Here is a 10010-nt window from a genome sequence, read left to right as displayed (position 1 = left end):
TGAGTTTTCCTGTTTAGATTCTAACGGAGCTGGGTGGCTACAGTATAGAGGTAGTTTTGGACTAGAGGAAGCCTCACGGGTACAACAGAAAGTGCACAGTTTTCTGATCCTTTCTTGTTTCATTCTTGAGCCACCGCACAAAAACGTAGCCCCTCGAACATTTTTATCTTCTCCACAGAAGACTGTATCTGTTTTTTGGAAAATGTGGCCTTCAATCTCATTCCTTAGCATGCTCAGTTGTGCAACCACACACCATAGTAAGAGTTCTCTTGGTCTTCACTCCTTTAACCCTTATGTTCACAAGGCAAAATTTTTATTCCACGGAATAACAGCACCAGTAATAATGTGTTCTGGATGACTCGTTCAAAGAGAAATCTACCAGATGGTTTGGTTGAGTCATGGTGAAATAACGCAATGCTTATGTGCCGACGTCCACTGCTCGACGTTCCGACTACCGCGGATGACCTTGGTCAGAGATACAATAATCAGAAGTATAAAAACAGGAAACTGATTACTAAGGTCACATTTGATTGGTGAAGGCTGAGGAAGGTAAGGTCAAAGTCAACAAACATCTCATGCACCCGGTTTGTTTGATTAATAGCTCTTGAGTAGATAGTGGGCACAGGCAGACCGTCGGTTTGGAACCACCAGAGATTTCACACAGCCTGAATTGGCTGAGCTTAGTCAAACAAGACCACGTGGTTCACCAAACACTCTTGTTTGCATACTAATTTGGTTTTGACGGAACAGTCAAATGAAAACAGCTGAAACACTTGTTTATGACGGTCTTCTCCAGGAGAATATGCTGCACAAGGCCGCCTCATAGTTGAGTTGCTACGATGTTCGATATTTCGAAAAATGTTGTTGTCTAAATGTAACACACTACTCGGAACGTTGCTGAAAAATGATCCACAGCCCATAACTGGTTTGGTTCTTCTTTGGGCTCTTCAGATGGAGGGAGTCTCCAAGTTTCCGTCAGCCTTATGTTCTACTTGAACCCAAAACGGTCGGAGTAATTTGAGTCCCTTGTTGAAACGAAATAGAAGTGTAAATGAATGTATTTGATAAATCCCGTCCAATTTTGGTTCGAATACAACGTAAGGATGATACAGACTCAGGACTGTATTTTTGATGAGCCCGACGAAGGACAAAACAGGTGGTCGCCTGCCGAACAGTTTTCAGCAACCCTATGAGCGACGTATTACGTCAGGATCACGCGACATTCTGTGAGTCCTGGCAAAATAATGCGCGAATCACTTCCGTTTGGTAGCCAGCAATAAACCTCAAAACATCAGTATTGTGTTTTTTCATCCAAAATCAGAGCGCTGCCCACAACCGATCAAACTTCATCTGCATTGAGTCCGGTACCGCTATTCCAACATTGTTGATTCATCGATGACAATGCCCAGGGTAAGGACGAGACATAAATGCGCTAATTTAGACAGTAAAGTTGGAAGATAATAGCGACTTTAACGTTAATCAACGATTACTCCTACGGTAAGTCGATCACTAGAACTGACCTTGTGTGTGTGCATAAGTTTGATTGTCCACGATTAGCCACTATCCGTTCAACGATGGTCTACTGAATTTGCATCTCATAAGCGAGTGATTCAGGCGTAATACGGTTGAGTCACTCGTTAAAACGAGACGTTTGGATCAGGCTTCTGGTATACCTCCGTCACGTGCTACGGATGATACTTGCATCTCGCAATCGGCCATTTGTTTGTAACAGCGAAAAGGAATTCTGGTATGGGATCCACAGCGTCTCCCCTCGACATCAGCCAATCCATTTCTGCCTACACACTGTAGGTTCCGGAACAGTTCACCAGCCAACTCCAGTAACAGTCTTCAGATAAATACAAAAATGGACCTCATTACCTATGTGTCATCATCCAGAATCTCTACATCAAGGAATAGGAGGAAATATCATGGTATTGTAGTCTCCTGTGCCCTGAAATAGCATAAACACGATGGTAATATCTGTAGATTCTGTTTTTCCAAAAGACGACCTTCCTTTTCACAAAAATCACTAGTTCGGCTAGCCTAACTTTTACATTTGTCACCTCATTATCGTTTATTTTATCGCTGTTAACAAATTTCAGATTCCGGTGGTATTCTACTTGCGGTCTCCGTCAGTACCATCGATAGCATAACATGTCTTCAACACGGATGCTTCGCTACCGCACAACCATGATTTACTTGAAAGTCTTGTAGTGAGGAAAAAAGTAGATGTGAATGGGAAGAGATTTAGGACCAGGCTACCACAATCATTCCGAGATGCCTACACCTCCACGTACTCTGGATGAAAGCTGACATCAAGCACACTAGACATCGATTAACAGCAATAGCTTGCAGCGTTTTTAACCGGACACAGTGGGGATGACGTGGTCGCCATTCCGGAAGCACCCAGACTTTCCGTGATATCTTTCACACCCCTTTGCCAGGTTAAGAGTTGGCCACCTCTGGGCGCGGAAAACAGCACTCTTTTGGCCAAACGATGGATCGCCGTGAGCAACACATGACTTCACAAAAGCAGCTTCAGGTGCTGACACATTTCCCAGAAAACTAAGAAGATGAGCCTAAAATTTCCACGGGTGACTTCTGACTCCTTCCAGGCGTTCTTCTCATAAGTGGGTGGCTACTTCCCGAATTGTCCCTTACGCAGTTCTGGTGTGTACTTATAAGCAGGGGAATTGGAATAAGACTGTTTTCTCATGTTTCGCTTGCTGACATCCGAGGTATCCTAAAAGCCATTCGTGAGGTTATCTTGATCAGATGACTCACATTTATTGCTTGATTTTTATATTCTTGTATGCGTCTCTCTTATATCATCAGATTTCTGTTGAAGGGAAGATGACCAACACTCGAAGCACACAGCAAAGTACTGTTCATTAGTACAAGGTCAGTGGAATGCTCAACTCAGAGATGCGGATGGGCTGAAACACCGACGGGCAGTGGTTAAAGTACTGCGACACACAAGTGTAGAGGCAAGTTGCTTCGCAGACGTAAATTCAATTCCAGTCGTATCGTTCGCATCAACAATCGAGTCATTACATGTCTATTACCCTGGTCGATTACTCAGACGGAGTTCCTTGCACGCTCTCTCAAGTGCAACCGAATTGATCCCGATCACGCGGTGTCAATCAAAGGCAGTACACCATAGAGAGAGGAGTTTGGCTGAGAACAAAAAGCTAGGTCGTTCGTTCAATCTTTACCACAAAACTTCTTGAAAACGCGGATGCCAAGATGGAGTGGGGCATTACAAGTGTGCACATGAGATGAATAGTAGTGGTAACCAGGGCGAATTCGGTTGCAACAACAAGTTAGCAAGAAGTCAAAATTCAAACTGGATCATGGGGTGGTGAGTTCGAGTCGAAGAGGTCACACAAGCCAAGATAAACGTTACGCCTCACTGGAGTCATGCTCGTCCACAAACTAGTCCCCAAAGAAGTTGAGCAGAAGCGACCGACGGCACGTTGTGAAAATTCCACACGACTAGGAAATATTTGCCGAACATCCAGAATGCAACAAATGGGACTGGTGATGAGCTATCTCTTACATTGTAGTCACCGGCCGTAGGTTCAAACTCACCTGTCTTTACGTACGTAACACACTACTCACAGGGTTGCTGAAAGCTTCGAAAAAGAACGTCACAAACGAGAGATTCAGCCGGATCTGCCGTGAAGACCAAATTGATAAGCGACTGAGTGTATTTCACCCTTCTTCACTGTGGCTACGAATATATCGGTTAAGGCGAGGCCGAATAGGCTTCCCGTAGCCACACTATTCACCTGGTATTTTGGACGTTTGAAATCCACAAAAGTTATGTAGATCATAAATAATCCATCATGGCTCATCATCGATCCACCCGTGAAATCTCAGTTTTCAATGGGAGTTCGAGCAGAACAATACTATAACTATATCCTTCTCGGATATTCTGATCTCCTGCCGACTAGACGACAGCCCGGGGAGCCGGACTGTCTACTGTGAGACTACTTGGGCTTGCCCTCATAATTACCAATGCGCACTAGTAGGGGACAAATGCATACCCAATTGTAACTGTTGATGGGAACATTAGAAGCCAACAACAAAGTTCAGCCCCCACAGTCTCCAATATACTAGGAGAGACTTGCGTACCTCTGAATTAAGAGGAATCATCAAACAAGATTCAGGCGCCGTACTTAAACAAACATGTCATGCTAAACAACTATGGCTTTTGTAGGAAACAAGGATGAAATACCTGTTGCGGTGTTTTACAAATTTATTCGCTTCTACTCAGCCACCTGCAACTGGAGTGTGATTTAAATCAGCAGGACTGAACTGAGACGCGGGTGAAAAAGTGCAGAACATGTTAATATGGAGAAACCAAATGAACGATTAACCAAGAGCACCAGGACCAATTTTATGGAGACTTCGTTTTGTAAGTGAAGCTAACCTATGCTGTAGAGCCGAGGAGAACTGCATGAGTGCTTCATCCCTAGTGGAAATCATCAGCGGTGCGCATCTCACGAAACTCCAGCTGATAGTTGGAACACTTAACCGTTCGACCACGAATGCCTGATATACGCAGTGTGCCGAAGTTGAACTAAGACGGGATTTAGCGCCGCTCATCCTCCGAGGAGCACTGCATGAGTGCTTCATCCTTAGTGGAAATCATCAGCGGTGCGCATCTCACGAAACTCCAGCTGATAGTTGGAACACTTAACCGTTCGACCACGAATGCCTGATATACGCAGTGTGCCGAAGTTGAACTAAGACGGGATTTAGCGCCGCTCATCCTTCAGTGATCGGATCCACATCTTGATCGCACGTATCGACTGGCTCCTCGAGTAACGATTTCTCAGGTGGAAGTTCCACTGGTCGCACGGATATCCCCCTTCCATTGAGCTACTTATAGACTGTTAGTAGTGTGATGGAATTCGGAAGTTTCGATGGATATTTCGTTGTGAGAGTGGAACAAGTGTACACTATACAGCTATTTCATCCATATTACTGACCAGCAGGAGCATGCACCACGCAAAACACCAAGGTGTTGCAGTAGTAGTATCTTTTAGAGAGTAGTCTGTTCTGAGAAGGGAAACTGATGGTCTAAGGAGAAAATCGCTCTTGCTACTGTTAATGATTTACGATCTCCACTATTAACTTATGGCATTTATCACACCAGAGGTAACAGACTTTTTCGCTAGGCGGCTGCGTGCACGCCACCTGATTGAGATAAGTGGCCCCAGAAATACCCAAATAAATTATACAGACAGACACCGAAGAACGCCTAGCAAAAGTTGAACTTCATCAGGAAACTCAACTCCGAGATGGAACGGAGATTGGATTCCAAAAACCCTACCTCCGCGAGGATTCTTTTCCTTGAGCTTGAGAAAGTTCAGTAGCTAGGGAACAAGCTTACTGATCGGAAGGTTCGTGGTTCGAACCCAACCACAGCATCTCGATTGTTCCTGATTAGACTTTGGTAATCACAGCCCTCAAGCTTCCTTCAGGTGGGGGGCATTGGAGCTAGGTACCGAAAGGGTGTTACAGCTGAATGATTCATCTATTTGTTCCTTGTTACGACTCTGGTGGTGGGATCGGGGAAAGGCGAGAATCCTCGCGGGTTTTGTTAGTTTCCTCGAAACCAACAACAGCTGTACAACTCATATTCAGTTGCTTCGGATCATAGCTGAGTTTCCATAAGGATCAATAGCTAGATCAATAACTCGAATGGTTCTCGGGAAATGAGATTATTTCAACTAAGTCAACAACCGGTCGGGACAAAGATCACTTTATGCATGACACTAATCTCCAAGACTTTATGCACATTGTCACGCCAGTTGTGTGGGTTCTCAGTTACAGGTTCTTCTTCGACCGCATTTCTACGCATGAAAAAATGACGAGATAGTCGACACTATGCCGTGTAGTGGGCGATAAATCACAGAATCAGAGTAATGTAGATACTAACACACCCTGCTTATTCCGTAGTACTTCAAAAAACGCGTATAGTTCATTATAACGGCATGCAACCGACGCACAAACTACTGGCGGTAGGAGAGCACAAGGGCTGTATGATTTTGTCGATAGATTACACCACCAAGGTGGGGTCCAACAGGAACGAAATTGCCACTGGGATACGTTATTAGGCAACATCTTCTGCTGCGTATTTGTTTTTGAGCACACTCAGGCAATCAATCAATCAATTTATCAGCTATAAACCATGTATCATAGGCTCAATGGTTCCAGCTGCCACAATTTCGGTCACCGGAGAGTGGGGGAGTATGGAACATACAGCTAAGCATTGGAGGTGATTGCTTGGGTATTGGATAGCTACTCATTGATGCTCGAGCGCCACTGACTGCGCGACTGGGCTATACTTGTCAGTGTCATTAACTATCGGTGAGTTGAGTCCTGGGGTCCAGGGAGGCGGTAGTTGTCGACCCGACTCAGTTTAGGGGCTAGTGTTTTCATACTTCGTTGCCAGGTTATCTACTGTACACCTCTTGGTCGCTTCCGCTCAAGACAGGGCTGGGCGAAAAGAGCTCTACATGCTCTCCGGCATGGGGAGTACGCCCTAACCAGCATAACCTATCAAGCGTCAGCATACTCAGGCAATTATCAAATAACACAGGTCCACCCGAGTCAAACATACTAACCCGAACAAGTAGACCGTCTTCACACCGATCGCTCTAAAGTGAAACACAGGATGCACAATAATTCCAGACGCAATCAAAAGGAGCGGGACATCGAGTGAAATCAGCGGCGGGTCTACTCTATATATTCCATTGTAATGCAGTACGCGTAGTCTCACATTAGAAAAGTTAATCCATGAAAGTAGACTCAAAGACACCTTGTTCTGCATGGACAGTCGGTACAAACTGCAATGGAACGACAAGCAAAGTCACGAAACTTTCTGTCTCCGTTGTGGGAGGTTGCTTGGTCGGAATCCGTTCCAAAAGTCGAAACCGAGAACTGGTCGCTCCCAGGTGCTCAAATTCAACAGAAGCCTCGAGGGGCTAGCCAAAAGGACTTCTTCTGATGGTGCTAGATGTCTTAGTTTTCAGTATGAATACTATTCCAAATGAGAAAATGGAAGAGATTGCCTCTTTCCGTGAGCCGACCGATCTTCGGTCGGGATACCTACTGTGCTAACACAGGAGGCAGGCGGTGGGGTGGACCGTAGTTGGAACAATCAAACGTGTTATATCACAAACAATATACTGTCATCAGAAGGCGAGTACAAATTGAAAATTACACTAAGTGAAGGAGATGCGACAAGCTAACGCAGTCATACCCTTCAAATTGAGGCAATAAACATGTACAGGACGATGTGAAGATAATAAAATGAAATACAATTAAGTTTTTTTAAAAAAGAAGTGAACTGATGTCCATCGAAGGAAGCAACTGGGACAGGGACTGACCTCACATGCATGTTAAGGGTAGCACTTTAGAAAGATGAGTCGGGGTAAGGAAAATTCATCACATTGGGTTAACAAAATGGCTGTTAACTGGCAAACTGTATTTAGACAAAACTCCAGCTAGCTGCAATCAATTTTTGCCAATCAAATGGACGAGCAGAGGCATCCCTGTTTCGACGGAAGTTCTGCGGCGGTAAAAGAAAGAGATGATATTAGTGTGTGTGTGTTTGAGGTGAAGATACGCTAAAAATGGCCTCAATTCGGAGCGGCCTAAGCGTACAAAACTAATTAGCACAGGCCGCATAGCAACGGGTTGGTCCAGGTTGGTCTTATGCAAGAAACTATGAGCATTGGATTCGACTCAGCATCCTTTGGTAAAATCGCAGACCGTTAGACAAGGTGTTACTGATCACTTTGTTTTAAATCCGGCTAAGCAGTGAAACTAACGAGCTACTATTTATTCACCTCTGTTCGTAATATTGTTGGGAAGAACAAGGGATGAGACCTTGAACCTCGACGATCCATCATGCTGTATTGCCTCGATGCCTTGCGACAGTGTTAGTTTAATTATGAAACAGGGCGCTGAAGCAGGGAGCAGGATGGAACAATGGACGATACCCTATGGCCGTACGGACGAGTGGGGGGGGGCGCCTCAACTGTGACAGGGTTTGAAGAATCAAATCTGAAAGTACAAAGGGGACCTTCGGCTAAAAGGTCCAATCCTCACCCAAAAGTACAACGAACTTTCCACAAAGTCCGAAGGCGGTTCAAATGCGTTGTTTGGCAAACGGGTGCCCTTGGATATCAACCGACCCCAAAAGCTCCTGAAGTGACGGTTAGCGTCGGCTGTTGCAAAAATTTGGCTATCTGCTCCGAGTTTTATTGCATAGACCACAGATAAACTGTTGAGAACAGCAAGTAAAACACCCCCAAAACTCACCAACAAGGAAATCATTCAACTGTGGACTTCCATGCGATGGTGGTGATGATGTTGCCGATGCGAATATGGACGCTGAAATTCATGGAAGTAGTACCGGTGACCACCCCAGGCGCTGTATTCTCTCACTGAGTAGTGTGCTTCGGGTCCAGCGAGACTTTTTTCGGGGGAGGGGAGAATAAAAAGATGTATTCAGGCACAATTAAGTACCGACACTACCTACTCCATTTCTAGGCTGAACAGAAAGTTCAATGAACATTCAGAGAAAATCCAGTTCTAAACACAACTTATGTTCGAATACAGGACAACATTCGAGGACTCCGACGACTGAAAATCTGGCATTATTATGAAATACTTAACGTGAGGATTGGAATAGTGAGCACAAAGACGGAAATTTTATTTATAAGGTCCGAGGGTACCCTTGTGCTCCTTTCGAATGGCATGACAGCTTGGCACCAGAAAGGTGATACAACTGAGCGATGTGAATGTAGTCTCGGTGCCTGTCGAAACCCGTTTCACTACTACGTGAGAGGCATACACTGCACACCTCAGGCAATGAGCTGAATCGACTTCGCGATGGAGAAGGCTGAAGTCTAGGAACGGTGAGTAGAAAGATGACATTTTTGAATTTTCAGAATGAGACAACTGGATTTCGACAGCCAACGGCGGCCTTTTTTTTAGAAGGGAGAATGGTAGAAGCTAAAATTAGGTTGGAAACAAGCCGAAATACACTGCTCACAAGGTTGCTGAAAACTTGTCGACAGCCAACGACCAGTTCCGCTCCTTTTGGGGCTCATCAGATAGGCACAGTCCCGAGTTTCCGTCGACCTTAAGTTCTATTCGAACCCAAATTGGACGGAATTGGCCATTTGCACACCAATTTGGTTTTAACGGGTGACTTAGCCGAACCCTGCTGACTATCCCCTTTATCATGGTCAGGAAATTCGAGGACTGCGCCTACCTGATGAGCCCCAAGAAGGGCGAAACCGGTTGTGGGCGGTAGGAGTTCCCTGTCGCTTCATGAGTAGTGTGTTACGTCTAGACAATAACGTATTGCGATGTCTCAAAAACAGTACCAATTGAAATATGAGGCGTCCTGGTGCAGCACATTCAGTTGGAGCGGACCAGGATGAACGAAAGATTCAGCTGGATTCCGCTGAGTCTCCTGTCAAAACCAAATTCGTGTGCAGATGAGAGTAGTCTGTTTCCAATTCCGCTTTGGTCCAGTTTCAGTTTGCGCAATTGTTCCTTGAAGACCGCCCTTGATCACCGAAATTCTAGACTATTTGCCATGCGACTATGAACCATCAGATAATTACACGCGTTTCCAAAAGCACTTTGCCACACATGTGGATGCTTCGCGTAATCAAATCGCGTGGGACTAGTCCGACCGTCCCAGTTGCTTCCCTTTTATACGCTGACAGTGAAAGTTCTCACTCGGAAAATAAAACCCCTTCCCATCTGAGTGCGAGTTGACCACACTCCTAACCGACCGTTCATGGATGAGCTTTCGACCGGGGGGTTGCGAGTTCGAACCGCCCTGAAAGTTCGTCGGATGCTCATTCTTCATGATACCTAACAAGGATCGAACGGGCATACAGTGCTTTTCGGCACAGACTGAATGCACTGAAAGGAAGAAAGATCTATTGAAAACCTGCTTAAATCTGCCAAAA

The 10010-nt window shown here is 45.2% G+C and overlaps 1 protein-coding gene across 1 annotated transcript in view; it reads right to left on the bottom strand.

Annotated features, from left to right (window-relative positions):
- Positions 1 to 8340: 8340 nt before the first annotated feature.
- T265_13927 (hypothetical protein) overlaps positions 8341 to 10010 on the bottom strand; it is a gene marked incomplete at both ends in the record, with an annotated part of 48944 nt that continues 47274 nt past the window's right edge. Inside the window, one exon of the mRNA XM_009171195.1 lies at positions 8341 to 8494. Within this exon, the coding sequence (XP_009169459.1) occupies positions 8356 to 8494 (139 nt within the window). The remainder of the gene's footprint in view (positions 8495 to 10010) is intronic.

The sequence above is a fragment of the Opisthorchis viverrini genome (assembly GCF_000715545.1).
Source record: "Opisthorchis viverrini unplaced genomic scaffold opera_v5_121, whole genome shotgun sequence".
In the NCBI taxonomy this organism is placed as follows: Eukaryota; Metazoa; Platyhelminthes; class Trematoda; order Opisthorchiida; family Opisthorchiidae; genus Opisthorchis; species Opisthorchis viverrini.
The sequence above is the reverse complement of the archived record's forward strand: the minus strand, read 5'-3'. Positions and strand labels throughout refer to the sequence as shown.